The sequence below is a fragment of the Bos indicus genome, chromosome X, assembly GCF_029378745.1.
Source record: "Bos indicus isolate NIAB-ARS_2022 breed Sahiwal x Tharparkar chromosome X, NIAB-ARS_B.indTharparkar_mat_pri_1.0, whole genome shotgun sequence".
In the NCBI taxonomy this organism is placed as follows: domain Eukaryota; kingdom Metazoa; phylum Chordata; class Mammalia; order Artiodactyla; family Bovidae; genus Bos; species Bos indicus.
The window spans coordinates 53,503,354-53,525,693 of NC_091789.1; the positions used below are offsets into that span (position 1 = coordinate 53,503,354).

General features: G+C 41.8%; 2 protein-coding genes across 2 annotated transcripts in view; both read right to left on the reverse strand.

Annotated features, from left to right (window-relative positions):
* Positions 1-7,910, reverse strand: part of CENPI (centromere protein I) — a 68,236-nt gene extending 60,326 nt beyond the window's left edge. Inside the window, exons 1-4 of the mRNA XM_019956246.2 lie at positions 7,811-7,910; positions 5,842-6,074; positions 4,853-4,978; positions 36-154 (exon numbers count right to left, since the gene is read on the reverse strand). Coding sequence (XP_019811805.2) covers positions 36-154; positions 4,853-4,978; positions 5,842-6,061 — 465 coding nt within the window. The 5' untranslated portion in view covers positions 6,062-6,074; positions 7,811-7,910. The remainder of the gene's footprint in view (positions 1-35; positions 155-4,852; positions 4,979-5,841; positions 6,075-7,810) is intronic.
* Positions 7,911-10,349: 2,439 nt separating this feature from the next.
* On the reverse strand, positions 10,350-22,332 carry TMEM35A (transmembrane protein 35A). The gene is made up of 2 exons (XM_019956401.2): positions 22,063-22,332; positions 10,350-11,591 (listed from the first exon to the last, which is right to left on the reverse strand). Exons 1-2 carry the CDS (start codon positions 22,180-22,182, stop codon positions 11,187-11,189), a joined length of 525 nt encoding a protein of 174 aa, XP_019811960.2. The 5' UTR covers positions 22,183-22,332; the 3' UTR covers positions 10,350-11,186.
* Positions 22,333-22,340: the final 8 nt, after the last annotated feature.

Here is a 22,340-nt window from a genome sequence, read left to right on the forward strand (position 1 = left end):
GAAGGACTTATCATCAAAGTGTTTAAAAATATTACCTTGGTGCTACCAGAACACTTGCCAGCACAAAGCCAGGAGACTGCCTTAACCACAGAATCTTCTGATATTAGAGTTGCTGGAATCATACACTTGAATATCCGAGTGTTTACAGCACTCCCTAGAAAGTAGACAAAGTCCAAATTAAACTACATTTTAGGGTCTTGATTGTCCCTTCACTGTAATTAACTCTTGGTCCTAAAACTTTCACTTTACGTTGAAGGCAATAAAGTAATATTCAATAACTCTTATGGCGAAGGCAATGGCAACCCACTCCAGTACTCTTGCCTGGAAAATTCCATGGATGGAGGAGCCTGGTGGGCTACAGTCCATGGGGTCGCTAAGAGTCGGACACGACTGAGCTACTTCACTTTCACTTTTCACTTTCATGCATTGGAGAAGGAAATGGCAACCCACTCCAGTATTCTTGCCTGAAGAATCCCAGGGAAGGGGGAGCCTGGGGGGCTGCCATCTATGGGGTCACACAGAGTCGGACACGACTGAAGAGACTTAGAAGCAGCAGCAGCAGCAATAACTCTTATCATCATTACAAAGCATAGTTTGAAACAAAAATGTACCTTTAACTTCTAATATAAACTATAAAGCAAATTCTTTGGCTCTAATATTTCTATCTAACAATGGAAGATGAATACAGGATCTCTTCTTGGAAGGATGAAAATGTTTGGACATTAGATAGTAGTGATAATTGCCCAATTCTATGTGCTGTGCTTAGTTACTTAGTCATGTCCGACTCTTTGCAACCCCATGGACTATACAGTCCATGGAATTCTCCAGGCCAGAATACTGGAGTGAGTAGCCATTCCCTTTTCCAGGGGATCTTCTCAACCCAGGGATCAAACCCAGGTCTCCCACATTGCAGGTAGATTCTTTACCTTCTGAGCCACCAGGGAAACCCAAGAATACTGGAGTGGGTAGCTTATCCCATCTCCAGGGGATCTTGCTGACCCAGGAATTGAACCAGGGTCTCCTGGATTGCAGATGGACTGCATTGTAGGCAGACCTGGGAAGCCCACCCAACTCCATGGATATGCTTTAAAAAAAAAAAAAAAAAGAACAAAACCAACCCCATATGCTTCCAAAGGGTGAATTTTATGGTATGTGAATTACATCTCAAAAATAGTGTTTTACTCCTAGGAAAATTTCAAGGACTTTTTAAAATGGCATAATAGATTCTGATTTATTTAAATCTCCTGTAAGACATCTTACATCAGCTGCTACATTTAAGAATAGATAGATTCATTTGTATTCTCCATCCACGCCCCCAAAATGGAAAGGATACCAGAATGAAACAACTACCCTATTAGCTGGTAGTATTGTCATTCTATATTGGTCCAGTCTTTCCATCATTCTCTGGCTTCCATGCTATTCTCCCATCTGCTAATAGAAGTGATGTGACCAGTAGCTTTGTCTTAATATACACCCTATATCAGCTTCTGCTTATTAAGGCTTCAATAATTTTATATATACATACATTATCAATTTTTATATTTAAACATTGTTTTATTTGCGTTATACTGTGGTGATCAGAACCATTCACTGAAAAACTAGTGTTCTCAACTTCTCATACAAGTAGAAGCCACAACTGTATCTTGGATACATGTGTTTTTAACCAATGTTTTAAAGGCATTACAGTGTGGTAATCACATCCATTCAGTATAACACTGTTCTCAATTTCTCCCGAGAGTAGCATTCTTAGAAATATACAGGTCTTTAAACACTGTCTTAAATGTACTATAGCATGGTGATCACATCCATTCACTAAGATAACACTGTTCTTAACTTCACCCATAAGTAGCATTCTCAGAAAAGTCTTATACATGTCTTTTATTTTCCTACAGGTGCAGACCTCTTGTTTTTTTTTCCTTAGTAAAAATTGTTTATATTTAAGATGCACAACATGATGATATGATATAATCAGCCCTCCATATCCTCAAGTTCCACATCTGTGAATTCAACTAAACACACAAAGTATTCCTAAAAAATATTACATAAAGTTCCAAAAAGCAAAGCTTGAATTAGGCATACACAGGCAACTATTTACATTGCATTTACATTGTATTTACATTGTATTTACAGTTGTATCATTGGAAAAGACTGATGCTGGGAGGGATTGGGGGCAGGAGAAGGGGACGACAGAGGATGAGATGGCTGGATGGTATCACCGACTCGATGGACATGAGTTTGAGTGAACTCTGTCAGTTGGTGATGGACAGGGAGGCCTGGCGTGCTGCAATTAATGGGGTCGCAAAGAGTCGGACACGACTGAGTGACTGAACTGAACTGAACATGTAAACACCTGGCAGATACTGTATACCTATTATAGTAAAATGACTACTATAGTAAAGCTGATCAACATTTTATTTCCTTACATAGTTACCATTTTCTTCTCTGTGATAAGAGCACCTAAAGTCTATTCTCTTGCAAATTTCCAACATTCTATACAATATTACTAACTTTAGTCATCATGTTCTCTAGATTTACTTATCCCACATAACTACAACAATGTGTCTCATCAATTTCTACCCCATTATTTTGCGTTGAAAAAAGGAAGCAGTGATGGCAGGTAATGAATCATAAGAATAAAAATCTCTGCTTTCCACTCCGTGATTTCTTGTTTTTACCTCTCTTCTCCCCTATTCCCATCCCCCAATTCTTGTACAGTTTATAACAGTCTGACTACTAATACTCTATACATATACCAAATTCAAGGGGAGAATTCTATGTTGAATAGAATATTGACTCTATTCTTACTTCCCAGTAACTTTTTAATTACTAAAGAGTACAAAGTCCCTTTGTACCTAATTATGACATTTCTAGCAAATGCATTTCAACTTAGCAAAGGAGTTACATACAAAGATCTAATAGTGATGGGGGATATTATAGAAATAACAAAAAGGAGAAAAGCAATTAAGGAGGCTACCTTTAATATCTCCAAATTCCAGCTTAATAGAAAAATGAAATTAGACTAGAAAGCTAGATTATTTTACAAATTGTTATATACAAGTTTCAAAGCCTGAGGCATGCATTTTTAAAAACACATGCATTTGCTACAAGACCTAGCAAACATCACGAAAACCTAATTGTTTATTTCTGAGATATCATAAAAGAAAAGAGAAATTCCAAAGTAGAAAACATCTGTATATTCTATACATGTTTTAAGGGGAGAAGGAATAGATAAAATTGTCCTCGAGGGACACTAATTAGGTAAATATGAATTCATGGATATTTGTTAGAAGCAAACAATCTGAAACCACTTATAAGAAGACCAATTTTATTAGGTCAAATTTAACTTTCTAGGAAAACAGAGAACACTAATCAGGTAAAAATAGAGAACTAAAATACCCAGAAGTCATATACTGAATTCAGCTAGTCATGCATTATTTCTTTAAAATACACATACGTACCCTTGCAAATGGCAACCCACTCCAGTATTCTTGCCTGGAGAATCCCATGGACAAAGGAGCCTGGCAGGCTACAGACCATGGGGTAGCAAAGAGTCGGACACAACTGAGGGACTAACACACACCCTTGCAAACATGATAGGATATGCACAAAGGTACCCAATATGCAAAATGGTATATTAAGTATCCAATTTTGACAGTTGTCTTAAAGAAAAAAAGTAGAAAATCTGATAGCAGTGTGGTGCACTATAAACACTAGAAGGGGAATAAGGAGACCAGAGTTCCCTGGTTCTAGCTCTGAGATGAAGCAAGTCTCTTTAACCACTCTGGGCTTCAGTTGAAAATGAGAATGTTCAAGAGCTAAAATACTCTCTAAGTCTAAATTTGGATGAGGATAGGTTAAAAGGTTCTTAAGTGAAAAGAATAATGGACAGATACTATTTCTTTCTAAGATTCCCCCCACCCCCATACAAATGAACTTAGAACAGAAAAGGAAGCATTTACTCCAAAGAAAAAGCATCTTAACGGTTAAAGCCACAGACAATGGAATGGAGACAATATCAACAGCGACTTATTGTCACTGATAAGTGAAACTAAAGGCAATAAAGAACACTGCTGCTGCTGCTAAGTTGCTTCAGTCGTGTCTGACTCTGTGTGACCCCATAGATGGCAGCCCACCAGGCTCCCCCGTCCCTGGGATTCTCCAGGCAAGAACACTGGAGTGGGTTGCCATTTCCTTCTCCAATGCGTGAAAGTGAGAAGTGAAAGTGAAGTCGCTCAGTCGTGTCCGACTCTTCAAGACCCCATGGACTGCAGCACACCAGGCTCCTCCATCCATGGGATTTTCCAGGCAAGAGTACTAGTGATCTCTTAATGTGCCTTCCAGCAACACTAACTATTATCTACCCTTCCTAACAGAAATACTAAAAATCGCTTCTAAGCATTTGGTAACAAGAATCCATTTTAAAAATAAAAATGTGATAACTAGCCATTTTCAGCATATGCACATAGCAACTTTTCGTTAAGGTAGTTTCAACATACTGAGTGAAAGTGAAAGTCGCTCAGTCGTGTCCGACTCTTTGCAACCCCATGGACTATGCAGTCCATGGAATTCTCTGGGCCAGAAAACTGGAGTGGGTAGCCTTTCCCTCCTCCAGGGGATCTTCCCAACCCAGGGATCAAACCCAGGTCTCCAGCATTGCGGGCAGATTCTTTACCAGCTGCACCACAATCGAAGTTTGGACATAAGAAAGGTCCATTTGTATAATCTTAGATTGGTTTTATGAAGAGAATAGGAAAAATATACAGTTCTTTAACTGCATCTGATTCCAATCAACAATGTAATTCAAATTCTGAAAGGCAAAACTAATGCTGAAAAATTTATCCCTGTGACATACCAAATTTGCCACTGAGTGCCACACTTAATAGAATGTCGATTCCTTCTGGAGCTAACCCATTCTTCCATGCCACATTTTCCACAGTTTTCAAGTGTTTCTCTTTATTCTGTGAAGTTTTAATGGGACCTGAAAGAGGAACAATAGTAAACAGTGAGGACTTTAAAACTCTCTCACTCCTCAGCCTCAACAGTTACAATTAGACTACTTCAAAGGAACAGCTTTATGTAAAAAAAAGTCTTTCTAAAAACCCTTCAAAGCCCTTACAACCCTAGAATATTTGACAGCAGGAAAACTGAGTCCTGCCCTGGTTTCTTTGCTCTAAACTAAATAAAGCACCAAGACTAAGGTGTTTTCAATAACTAAGACAGTGGTTCACAAGCTTTCCTACACATTTGAATCACTTAGAGAGCTGTTGAAAAATTCCAATGCCCAAGTTGTGTCCCATACTAATAAAATCAGAAAATCTAAGAGTGGATGCCCGGTACCAGTGGTTTCTAAAGATTCTCGGGTAGGGGATTTCTCTGGTGGTCCAGTGGTTAAGAATCTGCTGTGCAATGCAGGGGACTCGGGTTCGATTCTCAGTCAGGAAACTAAGATCCCACATGCTGCAGAACTACTGAGACCTCGTGCCACAACTAGAGAGTCTGTGAAACGAAAGACCCCACATGACACAACAAAGACCCCGAGTACCTCCCGTGACAAAGCTGCATCCATGATGCGGTCAAATAAATCAATATTAAAAGAAAAAGATTCTGAGGTAATTTAATCCCAGTGTACAACAGTTTGAAAACCACTCTGCTGGAACCTTCTTTGTTGTTGTATCCCTAGTACCTAGCATACTGATATGTAGTTAAGTGCTCAATAAATGTCCATTAAATAAACAAAAATCATGAATGAGCAAAAATATGCTTTCCTTTAAAAATCCTTACCAAAAGAGTCTAGAAATTTTTCACAGGAACAGGCCTTACACAAGGAAAACAATCTCTTACCTTTCTCAAAGTATCTCAATGCTATCTGCAGAGCATTTTCTGCTTGATCATCAGCGCCTTCATAATCTTCCACAGTATTGTTCTGTCCACATTTTGAGATGCTCTTTGAGTCATTTAGGTCCTCTTTTACTCTCCAGGCCGAGAGTCTAGTCTGATAGCTACTACTATCCTGTGAAGTCCTCTTTCGTGCCCAAGAGTTAATTTTCTTTTGAGATGACATTACTGCACATGTTCTATACAAAAACAAGTGTCAAGGTGTCACTAACCAGCCAAACAGTCCCTCCCTTTTTACTCCAAAGACAGGGACCACACCTATCTGTACTCCCCACATTTAGTACAGAGTACCTAGCATACAAGTACACAATAAAAGACGACAGCAATCCAGGCAACAAAATCTATAGGTTAACCTTCTCAAAAAGCCCTTTGACTTAAAGAGTAACAGAGAGAAACAGCTCTCCAAGGTAACATTCACCAGCTGAATTGGCCCTGTGGGAGGGGGGAAAAAAGATGGTAAAAGTACAGGGAACATAACAAATTCTTCTAAAATGGCTATATCACATAAGTGAGTCTAATACTAATTCATCTCATGAACTCAATGTTACTTTCTCCACTCCTATTTCTCTCCACTTTGCCTTGATTTTGCTTTTAATCTTTAATGCTGCCTGCCTTGTCAGTGCAAAGTTTGATTGCCAAACTAAGGATTCTCAGAACAGAAACATGCCTCGCTAATTCACTTATTCAGTAAATAATTACTAAGCATCATCTATATGCCAAGCACAGTTCTACTTATCAGGGATAAAAAAAGTCAAGGCCTCTGCTATAGTGAAACTTACAGGGGGTGGGATGGGAAGGCACACGAGTCAATAAATAAGTAAATAACTAATAGTGAACATAATATACAGTGGTGTGATTAAAAAAAGGGGGGGTGAGGTGACAGTGACAAGCTACTGTGGAACAAGTGTTCAGAGAAAGCCTCTCTGACGTGACCTTTAAGCTAAATTCAAATGCCAGGAGGAACCAACTATGTTAAGATCTGGTCAAAGAGTATTTCATGGAGAGGAAAGAGCAAGACATACTAAGATCTTGAAGCAAGGTCTTTGTGTGTTAAAGAAACAGCAACACCACCAGTAAGAGGTGAGGATGAGTAGTGGCATGAAAGAGGTACAGAGTAGTGGGAGACAAAGTCAGAAAGGCAGACAGGGACTGCTACATTGGGGTTTGCCAACCAAAACAAGGAGTCTGGATTTTAAGTGTCATAGGCAACTAACTATAAGGGGAAGGGAAGAGTGTCAGAGAGGAAGTGATACCATCTGATTTATGTTTTAAGATCGTTTTAGCTGCAGCGCAGAGAACAGAATGTCAGGGGTCCAGGAGTGGAAACAGACAATTTAAAAAGTTTAGCAAAGGGCCAGAAGAGATGTGACTGTGGTCTGAACCTGGCCTAAAGTGTAAACAGTAAGAGAGACAGATGATTGCATTCGTGAAATGTTTTGGAAGGAGATTTATCAAAGCCGTAACAAAAGAATTGGATGTAGGGGAAAAGAGAGAAAGCCAGAATGACTTCTAAATTTGGGGCTGCAAATGGGAAAAACGAAAGGAATGGCCATAATGACACTCAACGCCACCTCCCTAGAACAGATAAGGCCGGAGCAGGAAGGAGAGCAATATGTGTGTCTAGACCACCAGGAAGTTCCAGGTTGCCAGTTGTTTCCTCGGGTCCTACGTAAAAAGGGCGGGCGACCAGCTTCTGGCCCCTTCTGATGGAACCTTCCCATCGCTCCCCAAGAACTCCCCTCTCACAGCCTGTGTCAACAGGAAGCAAACCTGGCCGCGACCACGGACCCACTGGGCAGATTCCTGGTTTAGGGGAAACCCGACACCTTGGAGGACTGCCTTGCTCAGAAATCAGGAGATTAATTCTCTTCGGTACCTGGGCTCCCATTTTGCTGTGTGTCTAAAAGTACCTCACCTCGTACACTCCGCGATCCCAAATCCTCCGGGTTCCACCTCTCGGATTCAAATAAACGGGCCCCACCCCGCGCATGCGCTTCCGCTGGGACGCGGGAGGCGGCGGGGCGGAGCCACGTGCTCTGCTGAAGCTTGATTGGTTGAGTCACAGCTCACTGGCGCGAGGCGGTGCGCGCGCTGACGCTGACGCAAACTCAATTCCTCAGAGCCGCGCGCCACACCCGCCAGGGCCCGGGGACGCGCAGCAAGTCGGCGGTTGCTGCTGAAATCAGCTGATTGGCTGACGTTCCCCTTGTTCTAATATTGTTCGCATTCGTCACTGTGCGTAAAACAAAACGATTAGTGTCTCGGTTCTTGAATTTAACAAGACCACTTATAGTGATCCTTTTGCTCAGGCTGATTCCAAATGTCGGGACTTTGTAGAAAAATATGAAACTGCAAACTTCTCAATAAAGGCTGTTCTCCCTTGCTGGGCAAGAGAATTAAGCTAAAGGGCCTGAGACCTCTGAAGCTGTCTCTAGGAGGTGAGAGGAAAGGACAGCTGAATCGGCCTTCTTTTTACCGAGAATGGGCATGTATACCTTCGAGGGTTTGCTGGAAACGGCGTCTTGTACGTAGCTGGCCAATCAAAATGCAAAGGTTCCTAACTTTGAGGAATCGATGGACTTTACAGACACTGGCTAAAACAGCAACAAGGGCTTAGTCTGAGACCTGAGATTAGTCCCTGGCTTAATCTTCTTAGAGTGGGGAGTGGCGAGAAAAGATAAAAATTTAGTGACTCTCACAGATTTTTTTGAGGCCAAAAAAACCCCATAAACTGTAGGCAAAACTGTGGGAGGAAACTTTGCAATCTTAGGGAGAGATGAAGAATCAGATTATGTTGATGTATTTGGGAAAGACTACAGCAAAAATGTGGAAGTTGGACTGTGAAGAAAGCTGAGCGCCGAAGAATTGATGCTGTTGAACTGTGGTGTTGGAGAAGACTCCTGAGAGTCCCTTGGACTGCAAGTAGATCCAACCAGTCCATTCTAAAGGAGGTCAGTCCTGGGTGTTCTTTGGAAGGACTGATGCTAAAGCTGAAACTCCAATACTTTGGCCATCTCATGCGAAGAGTTGACTCATTGGGAAAGACTCTGATGCTGGGAGGGATTGGGGGCAGGAGGAGAAGGGGACGACAGAGAATAAGATGGCTGGATGGCATCACCAACTCGATGGATATGAGTTTGAGTGAACACGGGGAGTTGGTGATGGACAGGGAGGCCTGGCGTGCTGCAATTCATGGGGTCGCAAAGAGTCGGACACGACTGAGCAACTGAACTGAACAGCAAAAATGGTTATTTGACACATCTTACATGGTTTTCAAAGTACTTTCAAGAACTCGTGTTTAATCATGCATGAGAACGGACTTCAATATTTTCTATGATAGCTGCTCTTCCTTATCTAGTAAAACTGAAAAATTCTTGAGACACATTTTCATAATTTTAATCATTTCATAGACTCATATGTAAATTGGAAAGAATTTAAGCCTTCAATCACCTTGTTTTGTAAATGAAATTGGGGCCCTGAGTGGTAAAATAATTTGCCTAATGTGACAAGTCTGTGGCACTGGAATTTGTGCAAGTTTGTGAGTACATATATAGTGAGACACGCTGGCTCATCTTTATTTATTCATCTGCAATTTTTTTTGTGTGAAATCATTCTTCAACCTTCCCTTGGCACCACCAAACCTGGGAATTGTATTGAGATCTTAATTTTGTGGCTTTCTGTTTCATGTGCTGACATCACAAAATTGTGAGTGAACCATTTAAATGAGATTAGAAAGTTTGTAACCTCACTAGTATATTATTGTGCTCCCCCTTGTCTTTATTTTCCTCCCACATCCACTCAAAAATAAAACAGCCTGAATCCCATGATATGACACTTTCTTTCTAGACTTTCATTATTTGTCCAGACTATTTCCTCCAAACTTCAAAAATGTTTATTTTGAAAGAATGAGAGAAATAAGACAGAGAGGTATCAATTAACAAGAACAATGACACTGAAGAAAATACATTAATTTGTACTCCCCACACACAACACCCCCACCCCTTTCCCCATCCCTGGCACAATGATATTTAAACCATCAGAGCACATCTAACAAGGAGAAGCAGCAGTATATAATGAAGAAAGCAAATTTTCATACTGCTCAATCCGACTAACCCATATTGAATGTCCTTCCCCCAGCTAAACTCCACCCACTGAAAGAGGTGTAGTAGAGGAGACAACCATGGGGGTAACTTGGATCTCTGCTTACACTAGCAAAGTTCAGTGAAAATTCAGTAAGAATAGTGAATCTGATTGGCAGGAAAGACTGGATACAGCTCCTCTGTCAAATTTCAGATGATTGAAGAGAACAGCTAGAGTTGGAGATTCACAGACTTGTAACAGGACTAATCTTTGCTCCCTCAACTGCAACAGTGGAGCAGCTGCCAAATCCTGGTTAGCTGCTGAGAATAGTGGAAATGAGGCAGCTTTTGGCTTAAGAAAATCCAAAACAGATGTCTGATAACAAGTTTATTGTTTCAGTTTCAAACTGTGAATAAAGGAGCTTAGTAGGCTGGGCTCCAACAAAGGCAAGGTGAAACTTCCAATTTTATCACTTGAAGAATTAGACTATCTACTGACTGCATTATTTCCCTTATTTTAATTAAACTCAATATGGAGTATTTACAATTTAAACAACTTTTAAAGTAGAGGTTAATTCATTTTACATGTAACTCAGTGTCTCAAATTGAAGGAACTTTTTCCTAAAGCGGGAGGTTTAAGTTTTCAGCTTAATCTAATGAGGCATCCCTGTATCCCATGGGAATACATAGTTTGTTTTATACCAAGAAGTAAGTGGGATTCTCTTTATAGGAGATTTGTTTTATTCTGCCTTTACTAGAATCAGTCTATAAAGGAAAGGATACCTATGCAGGATTAGTTCAAGATCAGAGCCTTTTCCTTCACACATGCATGCGAACACACACATACACACACCCACACCCACACACACACACACACACAGAGTAAGTAACGTTTACCCACACATAATCTCACAGTCACATGCTTGCTGGAATCCATCTCACAAATACACTTCAATAGTTAGCCATATACATGTACATGCAGCAAGATGTGAGAGTTGCCCCAGAGTGATTAAAGGTGGTGCACACACGTCTATGTGGGGAGGTCATTTTAGGGTATAGGTGTACACAAGCCAATAGGACCATCAACTTGCAGGTTATATGTGTCACTTTTCCCCCAAGATAAATAAATCAAATGAAAAACACACACTGACATCTTCCTGGGTGTCATGGAGGCAACTGCCTGGAAGGTCCATTTTTTGCACTTCTGGTCTCCTACGACAATTTCATTTTGCCCTGAGGGGCCTTCTCGTATAAGGACGGCTGCTCCTCGGTATTCCCGTCACTCCCCGCATTCCCTGGAGGCGAGGATTTCTTCTCAGAAGACCGGTCTTCAGGCTTGCGGGCAATCAGCAGGCGGCAGGTGAGCAGGATTCCAAACACCAGGGCATGGGCGTAGCGTTTGAGAGGATCACCGACTAGCTGGTGGAAGAAGAGGACCGCCAACACCAGCAAGAGGAGGAAAAAGTTGGCCACATCTTTGGGACGCCCAGGCACAAGAGTCATGACAATGCCACAGGCCACCTCAAGAGCACCAATGCTTTTGCGGAGGAGAATGGAATTGATCCCCATTTTCTTCAGCAGAGGGAGGGCTCGCACATAGCTCTTGTAAGCACGTTTCTAGAGTGGAATATCATAAAGAAATAAATCGCTGCATTAACCATGATTTTACCATTAGAATGAAGAGCACACAAGCAAGGTCCTTCTTCTCCACTATTCCCTTTCCACACCAGTCAAGGGTGTCCTGTTCTTTATCTACCATGTCCCCTAAATAAAAATCTTATAATAAAGGGAAAAAAGCAAGCAATCTGCTGAGATCCTTGTGATTTAATCCTTAGTAACACCATCAAAGGTAACAGAATTTGACTTTATAGTTTAAAAACACTTTTTTTTCTGCCAAGCGTGAGTGTCAGCAATGGGGATTTGGGATCTTAGTTCCAGACCAGGGATCAAACCCAGGCCCCCTGCAGTGGAAACACCCTTGAAAAAATTTTTTTTCTGATTATAAATCATAAACAACATTAAGAATTTAGAAGAAAATTCATTGGGCCCATGAAAACTGGTACAGATTAGCCATATCCACATTTTCCAGTGCCTGCTGCTACTGCTGCTAAGTCACTTCAGTCGTGTCCAACTCTGTGTGACCCCACGGATGGCAGCCCACCAGGCTCCCCTGTCCCTGGGATTCTCCAGGCAAGAACACTGGAGTGGGTTGCCATTTCCCTCTCCAATGCATGCAAGTGAAAAGTGAAAGTGAAGACACTCAATTGTATCTGACCCTCAGCGACCCCATGGACTGCAGCTTTCCAGGCTCCTCCATCCATGGGATTTTCCAGGCAAGAGTACTGGAGTGGGGTGCCATTGCCTTCTCCGTTTCCAGTGCCTACTTTGTCCAAACGCAGATGCATATGAGCAACAACAAAAATGAAACAAGACAATAAAGCCTCACTAATTTGGACTTCCCTAATTTGGAATTTTTGATAATTCAAAAAATATCTGAGTCGGAGTTTACATTTGTGAAATCTGTAAATTTTTTTTTTAAGTGTGCTAAGCAAATAGAAAAATTTAAATGTATGCAAATGTTAGCCCCTTATATATCTTTAAGATATAGTAAGCCAAAAATCATTCTTATGGTCATTGACATAAATCCCTGGGCTTTTACAAGGCACTGATTAATTTTAATTCAGTAAACACTTATTGAATACCTATTATGGATTATGTGATGGAGATATAGAGATGAATATAACAGGGTCAAGAAACTGTTGTTCTAGTAGGGGGAAACATGCATAAAAACATCATGGAAGCAGCATGGTTAGTGGTATATAATAGAGTACTGTATAAGGTCTAATTGTAGCCCAAAGGCAGATATCATGGAACAAAGAAGGGAGGCACTGGTTATATTGCAAATAATAGAATTTTACTGACCTTAGAGTAATAGATAATAATATTTTTCACTATTCAGATGGACCCAATCCTCATCTTATAGTAAATTGATGAGATTTTATCAAATCTGTTTTTTCCTGGTTTTGCCCAGTACTTTGTTTTCATGAAGCATCCATTAATTCATTCAATATTTATTAAGCGCCTCCTTGTGCTAAGCATTGTGCTTGGTACTCTGGATACAGATTTCAATCATTCAAAACCTTGCCTTCCTAAAGTTTGCATTTATAGGAAGAAAAGTTATGGAAGTACATAAATACAATGTAGCATTATGGTCGTAGGTACAGTGGAGATGCACTGGAGTGGTCAAATTTCCCTAGATGGGGACTGAGAAAAGCTAGAATGTAATCTTAAAGAAAAGCAGGTGTTTGCAGAATCAATAAGGGAAGAGCAGTACAGGCAGAGGAAGCTAGATGAGTAAAGGCCCTGTAGGACATAATAGACTGGTGTATTTCAAACACTGCCCCAGCTCAGCATAGGTTGGGGGAGGGAGAGGTAAGGGGGAGACATGAGACAGAGACGACAGATATGAATCAGATCATAGAGTGTTGCATTGTGGAGCTGGACTTTATCCTATAAGCCAAGAGAACAACATAATTTGCATTTAAGGAAGATCTCTCTGGAAGTAGCATCAGGGATGGATTGGGAGAGGTATGCCGGGAAGTGAGGAGATCAGGTGAGAGACCTGGACTAGAGTAAGGACAATAAGGATAGAGGGAAGGGATGGAGTCAAGGATACTTTGAATGCAAAGTCAATAGGAATTGATGTTTTATCAGATGTGGCCACGGAGGGAAAGGGAGAAGTCAAGACTGCATACGGAAGAAGAGGGGGAAGAGGCAAGAAGGAATGAGGAACTCAATTTGGAGTTTTTTAGTTGAAGTTATCTCTAAGACATCTCTAAGTGGAGCTGTCTCATAGGCAACTCAGTAATAGAGATCTGAGGTAAAGATACAGAATTGATAGTCATCAGTATTCCCAGGTAGAATGTATACAGTGGGAAATTTTGTGTGACAGACATTTTAATAAGGGGAGAAAGAAGAGAAATCCACAACATAGACAGAGGCAAGTGTGGTTAGAAAAGTAGGAGGCAACACAGGAGAGATAGGGTCATAAGGGCCAAGAATTTTAAGAAGAGAATAGTCAAAAGCACCAGATGCAAGACAAATATTACAAGAATCAGGCAGAAAGCCAACTTGACCTGTTGGGAGCATCTGGTGCTTAGAATAATGTTCACACACTCTAGTTTGGAACGAATGTTAAGTCATTTCTCTAGTGAATGCACCTTTATTTCATGGACTAATTATCATGAGTGGCACAAGATAATCCTTTATGAGTACTGTTTTAAGATCCATGGTTTAGATTTTTTTTAAAAAAAAGCATGGGTTTGGATTCAAACAAGCTTGGCTTCAAATTCTATCTCTGTTACTTTCTAGTTGGGTGCCCCCTGGGCAAATTACTTGCTTCTCTGAGTCTCATTTTCCTGAGCAAAGCTGGGACTAAGATGAAATGAGTTAGGCTATGTCCCCTGAGTACAAAATTTAAGAAGGCACCAAAACACTCATTGATTAAGGTTAATAATATCCACACACACAAAAAAATCACAACTTTAAACAGAAGCAGGATCCAATTTTGCACTTGTATGACCCTGCCTCACACCTCTTCCTAACACTGGCCCTGTCAGATCCTGTCTTAGTTGTCTTTATTTACCTTTATTCACCTCTGACTGGTTTGATCTCCTTGCTCACAGCATTCTCATTTTTGGTGATCTGATCTGACTCTTGAAGCTTCCAAATAATTTGGGTTCCTTGGTAGCTCAGATGGTAAAGAATCTGCCTGCAATGTAGGAGACCCAGGTTTGATCCCTGGGTTGGGAAGATCCCCTGGAGAAGGGAATGGCCACCCACTCCAGTATTCTTGCCTGGAGAATCCCATGGACAGAGGAGCCTGGCAGGCTACAGTCTATGGGGTCACAAAGAGCTGGACATGACTGAGCAACTTTCACTTCATTCACCTCTAGTCCCTACCCTGTTACTGAGCATATAAGAAAACTCAAAGTATCAGTCCTTCCTCCTCCTTCTCATTTTAGGTTAAATCAGGGATTTTCGGAGAGAAATTAGGAGAGGTTGACCAGTAGGAAGAGTAAAACTCTGGGTTTAACTGAGCTAGACACATATGGATCAGAGTTGAGTCAAGGGATAGGGCATCTGGTGGTTTCCTCTCACTATTAGCCTAGATGCCACCTGCTAACTCTCTGTCTCTCTACACTCTAGTGATGGTAGCAGGGGACATGAGGGGAAGAAATCTAGACCCAAGAGTTTTTCTTATCACTCTGAAGGTTGGACTTTTTCTAATTAGCAACACAAAGCTCCCCAAGAGGCAGATCCTAAATCCTAAGTGTAACCTTCTAACATAATAAACACAGGAAGCAGGATGATTTTCTTACAATCAGTTCAGAGCGAAGATTTCTAGATGGTGACTGAGTGGCTTCTGGAAACATTCCTTTGTTTTGCCTAGGGCTAACCACCCATCATTGAAGAATAGATTTTTATCTACACTATAGTAGAATCTTTAGGCCAAATTCCAGGTCTTTAAATCAAGTTCCTATGGCCTCGATGAACGCTTTTCTCTCCATTTGGTATAACTCCATATTACTTTTTCAGTTTATCTAACCTCTGGAACTGCAGCTGTGGATATTTGTATGCAGCAGTTGCCTCTTTCTTTCCTTCTTTTCTCAAGAGGAAACTGCATGTGGATAAGTCATTTCATCACATCTTTGGTTCAAAGCTGAGTAGGTACAGATAGCGTCTCTTCTCCAGGACTCCAGACAGTGAATGTCTAACTTGTTAGAGATGGGACTCAGCTTGGATAGGGTCTTGACAGTATAGGAAGCCCTTTATTCTTTCTCCTGTGGAACAGGATAGAGACATCAAAAGTATCCTACTATTGCCAGCCCCCACAAGACTTGGGCCAGGTCACCTCAATTCTAATAGAAGGGTCACATGTCTATAGTAATTAGATCTCTAAAGACTTTAATTGTTGTGACAGTAAGAATAAAGAGTTAACTGAGTCACTCTCTCAAAAGGCTCTCCCAGTTCACTTTGTTAGGTCTGTTTCTTTCTTGCAGACTTTGTATAGGTCTGTTTCTTTTTCATTGCCATGACCCAGACCCTGTAACCATAGTTTCCTTATAGTAAAAGGAGAGAGAAGGGTTTAGTCAACTTTTTCAAATACCTTTAGTCAAAGACAGTCATCCAGAAATATCCATATTAGCTAAATTCCAATTCTAGTTTTGCCCCTAAATTGCTTGGAGAAAATTAGTTAAGTATTGTATTACCTCAGTTTCCCCCCTTTTGAAATTAAATGAGCATTTTGGAGATTTGGTCAAAGAATCATAACATCATAGCATCAACCAAGGGCCACATACACATATTTTATCATTACTGAAGCACACAATTAGAAATCCATATATTTGCAAGCCACAGTAATTACTTTAATGATAATAGCAATGTTTCAAGCCCGTTCATTTGTATAGTATGAGATGGTATGATTCAGACATGAATCAAACGTATATGGAACCTTTCTTTAGTCATATCTTTTTGCTTCTTATCATTTAGTCTTCACAACACTCCAGGGTTCATGATCTCATATTAATTACATTAAACTTGAACACCTCACAACTGTCTAATAATACTCATCTTCGATTACAGTTAACTACCCATCCAAGCCAGCTAACAGGACAAAATGGGAAGAGAGGGCAAATAATTTGTTCCACTTTAGTTCACTTATACCAGTTAGGCAAACGAAAAAAAATTTTTTTTGGCTAATATACTGTATAATTCCATTTATTTGTTGCTGTTCAGTCTCTCAGTCATGTTTGATTATTTGCAACACCACGGACTGCAACATGCCAGGCTTCCCTGTCCTTCACTATCTCCCAGAGTTTGTTCAAACTCATGTCCATTGAATCGGTGGTGCCATCCAACCATCTCATCCTCTGTTGTCTCCTTCTCCTCCTGCCTTCAATCTTTCCTAGCATCAGCGTCTTTTCCAATGAGCCAACTCTTTGCATGAGGCAGCCAAGTAAAAACAGAAAAAACTAACTTATATTGTTGGAAGTCAGGATTTATGCAGGGAGTGGATGTAGGTACTAATGGGAAGGGGCCATGAGGTTAGTTTCTGGGATGCTGGTCATGTTCTATTTCTTGATCTAGGTTACACAGGATTCTTAAAATTCCTTGAGCTGTACGCTTAGGTGTACATTTCAGTATGTATGTTATACTTCAATACAATTTATAGGGGAAAACTATATGAAAGCAGAAGAGAGCATTGACAAAAATATATTTTGGCTAAAAACCTCAGTCTGGTTGCTATATTAGATCATAAAGGCTACATAAGTGCTGAAAAATTAACTGACTCAAGTATGATTTTCCTGAATCTCTGTAGGGAAAAAAAAAGCCAAAGAGATGATAGATCATCTCTTAAATGCAATAAAAAGCCATCACATGCGTAATTGCCAAATATCATGTGAATAAAAACACCTTTTAAGCAGTTCTACTTTCCACTATCATATAATGCCCACCTAAAAAGGAAGCTGCAAGCCTGACCCTACTAACCAGAGTGGATCCCTCCCAGATTGCATCTAAGGGGAGAAGGGTCTGACTTCCACTCAGTCAAAAGTCGCTCTAAAACAAGCACAGTTGTTGGCCATTGGAAGCTACAAGCTCCCTGGCATAAATTCCAATGTAGTTTAGCTTAGGCTAGCTAGCTGTGTAAACTAAGCAAAGTCACTTCACATCTCAGGGTCAGTCGCCTCTCTGAGGGAATAAACATATTGTACCACCTCAAAGAACAGTCTAAGCATTGGTAAATTACTATCTTATTATGTAGTTGGAATGCAATTAATAGTGTGATTGGAAGCATAAAAGATCACCTGTGGACATTAAATAAAACCCTGGGGAAATACTGAAGGGCATTTAACTACAAATAAGCAAATCATTCAAATCAACAACAAACCTTCCCTATGAGGGGCTGCAAAGAAGCGGCAAAGACTTGCTGCGTCTTCTTCAGGGTCAAAAATCCTTTGGCTTCAATGTGACAGGATTTTTGGTGTTTTCTTACTGTTCCATTTGTGGCCCTTTGGGCGTGCAGGATAGAACCACTGCTAGTGAACCCCTGCTACAAAGAGCTGAATACCAAATAGAGAGCAAGTCAACCATTCATATGTTAAACTGCCTAACAGCATTTCTGTACTGTCTCCCAATTCCAAGTGAATTAATGAAGGCACTTAGTCAAGGGAATGGTCGGTCGTGTTGCATTCACGTGGGATTTAGAGTACTCTATAGTGACACTTGCTAAATTGGAAGGAGGTATGGAGTGACACATACCAAACAGGCTATTCAAGAGAGGCATCCAGAAATTCTGCACGAGATCCACTATGCACTACCCAGCAGCAAGTGTAAGGTTTTCTATATTAGCTGATTGCATAGAGGTCTGTTCACCAACACATGTAAAAATAGCAACCTGCTCTTTTAAATGCCTGATTTCAATCCCTTAAACTGGTCCTTCAAATTAGTCAGGAAATCACTGCATAACATAGTGTCAATTATATCATCACCTGAACCCAGAGCATTTCTTGAACACCTACCATATTCATATACTGTACTATATTCTTCCATATGCAACCTCAGTTAATATTTACAACAGCCTCCTGTGGTAGGTATTATCCTCATTTTACAGATGAGGAAACTGAGGCAGACGCTTCAGGAGTGTCAGGTCTTGAACCCAAACCAATATGACTCAAAGTCTGTACTCTTTCCACTAACCTTTCCTGGCTTCCCCAGTAGAGACAGGAAAGAAGTTCATATCCATTTGTCTGTCTAGTTTTTAGCAGTGATTCTCCATGGACGGGATAACACCTAAACAGAATACTAATGGCTTTAGAACAACAACAACAAAAAATAGTTGACAGAAGAACAAAAAGAAAATCCAAATTAAAAAAAATTGGTTTCAAAGTAAAATGAAACCCCAAAATATGGGATTGGGACAGTTGAACTGGTACCAAAAAAGGAGAAAGAATGTGCCACATATTTTCAAGAACCGGTCGTAAGTTCTGACATCCAAAAAAGCAGTTGTAACCATTAATGATTCCTCTACTGGGAATACTGAGTCACAGATTTGGTTTCTAATCTCTGCTCCAGCAGCAGCTTAGCCTAGCATCTTGGATAAGTCATTAAACTTGCCTTGTTTCTGTTTATCCATCAATAAAATAAGCATAACTTTAAAAAATGAATCTACCTCACTGAGATGTTTTAAAGAACAATCATAAACAATAACAACAACAACACCTTGAGATTTTATATAAAAAGCCATTGCAGTCAATACCTGACTAACTCCATCAATGCAGAGGAATCACTCCTCAATGGAAAACAGAAAATCCCAGATCATTATCCCAGCTGATCTCTGGTTGGAGTCCTGAGGGGCTGTAACCTGCTTCAAAGAGGCAAGAAATGACTTCTGAACTGCATCATCAAGAGCCAACCAGAGAAATCTGAAGGGTGGTGACCAGCCAAGACAATGCTACAATGACTCATTCATTCACCAAGCCATTCAATGAATATAAACTGAGCACCTTCTTTGTACTAGAACTGAATTGTCCCCACTTTCTATGGGTTCAACAATAAAGCTAGGCTGGCCCAGGCACAATGCAGTGGGCCCTATGCCAGAAAGCCATCTCTAGCCTGGGGCCTAATACTCAATACAGGAGAGAACTCTGGACAAGGGCAGTCTGAAAATTCTCTTTAAGCTTCTTAGTACTGTGATGTTTACCTCCCAGCTATAGTTCTTCCATTTCCTCCAGATGCCCTTAAGCACAGAACTGTGCGTGCAAGCACACACGCACACACACACACACACACCGGCTTCCCAGGTAGCTCAGCTGGTAAAGAATCCGCCTGCAATGCGGGAGACCTGGGTTCAATCCCTGGGTTGGGAAGATCCCCTGGAGGAGGGCATGGCAACCCACTCCATTATTCTTGCCTAGAGAATCCCCATGGACAGAGGAGCCTGGTGGGCTACAGTCCATAGCGTTGCAAAGAGTCAGACACACACATACACAATCATTCTGTACTGCTGTATTAGATTACACCTATTTAAATATCTTCCTTTGTATGATATGGAATCTTCATATATTCTGCCTTTCACTAGACTGTAACAGACAGCTCCACTCCCTGGGAAGAAACCTACTGTAAACCCATTTGTGGCTGATTCTCCTCCTGAGTGCCTGCCAAGCTGATCGGAAGCTTCCCGGTGACTCCATCTTAGTTGGATTGCCTGCAGAACCTAACACTGTACTTAGGGTGCAGCTTGGATGGCCTCTAAAGCAGCTGAGCAGGGTCTAGGGAGACAGGGAGTACACTGAGGAAGGGTACTATGTCCCTATAAAAGGGAAAGCTTAAATATACCTAAGGCACACACACACACACAAACATATAAATGTATGTATATATGAAAAGGAAAGAAAATCAAGAGCATATGCATTTATTTATAACCTAACGCCAAACTACTACTGCCAAGATAAAAATATAGTGGCAATTCCCCTCCACCCTTTCCCTCTGCCTTTGGTGGCTTCTGCTACCCCACCTCCTCTCCCCTCCCCTCTTCTCCCCAATGCAGGCTGTCTTGGATACTCATTTTGACCTGATTTCATTTCCATCTGGTCAAATGTTATGGGAGGAGGGAAAGCGGGAAAGAGAAATGCATTAGGATTTGCCACTGGGGCTAGCCCTTGGCCCTTGAGTGTTAGCTGCCCTCCCTGACCCCAAGGTGATCCTGTGATGAGAGAGACATGGGAAACACAAGCTTAAACCTTGAGACTGAAGCCAGAGGTTCTTGCAAACATTTCCGAGTATCTATGATTTGCCAGGCTCCATCCATTTGCAGCTCATGGTTGAGGGGCTCTGGAAGGCTCCGCAGTGAGCTCCATGAGAGCGATTTATTCCTGTCAACTGTCAGCGTGTGGGGCTATTCCTCCTTGCCTCAGCCCTAATGGGGAGTCCCTCTTGCCTCTTCTCTCCTCCTTTTTCTCTCCTAAGCTCCTTTCCTTCTTGACCTTGAGAGCCCAGTAATGGGTTCCCTCCCAGGACTGGCAGTCTGGCAGAAGCAATGAGAAGCAGGTTCTCTTCAGCTGGGGTGGGGTAATGAAGAAGCAGAGTGACTGGAGGAGAAGCGAGAGAGCAAGAAAGTGCTGGAAACATCCCCTGTCATCTCCTTCCTACTCCACAGCCTGGGAACAAGTCCTCTTCACGCCCAGCTGGGGAGTGCAGCCCAGCCCCCAGGTTGCAGAGGAGATGTTTTGGTCAGTCACCTTCAGGTGATTTGAACTCTGCAGAGGGGAAACCCTGCAGAGGGCCTGGCCTTGGGCATCCACAGGAGCCAAGATGGGGATTATGGACTATTTTGCGGGAGGGAAAAAGCAGACTGCAGATTAGCCCAGAAACAACACAAAATAAAACAAAACATCCAGCTTTCCCTTGAGAGAAGAAGAAGCAGGGTTTCAGTGACCTTTATTTGGGCCAAATCTGCTTTTGTCTCGAGGATATAGACACACGCCCAGGCAGCTAGGGGAATACCATCCGCTCCCCATCTGGGATGAGGGATACCATCTCTGCCCCTAAAAATTGCTTGTATTAGTAGCCCATTCGCCCTCAGCTCTTTCCTCCTTCCCTTTTGTTCTTCCCCAAGATAAATAAACTCTCCAGCTTGCTAAACTCTTAGCTCCAAGGGAAGCAATCAGACTTGCAGACTGGTTGCCCGGACTTTGGGTGTGCTGGAAGGAGGAAAGGGCTCCTGCCAGTGACAGGTGTTACGCAGGTCTCAGCCCTCGGGTTTACTTGGGGGTGGAGGGTTTACTTGGGCAACCCCTCCCCCAACTGGCATTCAGTGGCTCCCAAACAGTTGTTCCCAGCTAGCCCACAAACGATCTCCCTCTCGTCCAGCTGCTCCTTCCCAGCGCAAAGTTGTTGGGGAGAAGGGAGGGTCCGGGGTGGGGGTAGGGGTGAAAGGGCTGGGACCTTGGACCAGGGAGGAAAGAAGGGGAGAGGTACTCTCCATCCCTTCGGAGTGCGCTCCTCATCACCCGTTAGCTTCACTTACCATCTCACTGTAGGCATCCTTGCTGAGCCTGGGGGTCAACTTGATAGTCCCCATGAAAACAAAGAAGAGTCCCAGGGCCACTGAGAGGGCCACGACGGTTACGGTTCTAGGGGATGCCATGGGGTCACCAAGGCAGGTCCGGACTAATTGTTCTGCTTTGCGCACCCTCTGGTCTAAAGCGCAGGCATTTAGCGCAGAGAGAGCTAAAGGGACACTGCGGAGGCAGCAGGCAGCTAGAATGACAAAGGGAGAGGAGGGAGCTCGAGAGAAAAATTGAG

What these genes read in the sequence shown, in the direction of transcription:
- TMEM35A (XM_019956401.2), bottom strand. Translation starts at nt 22,182, where the DNA reads ATGGCATCCCCTAGAACCGTAACCGTCGTGGCCCTCTCAGTGGCCCTG. An exon ending in AGGATGCCTACAGTGAGATG is followed by an intron (nt 11,592 to 22,062) that starts GTAAGTGAAGCT and finishes ATTCCACTCTAG; the next exon opens with AAACGTGCTTACAAGAGCTA.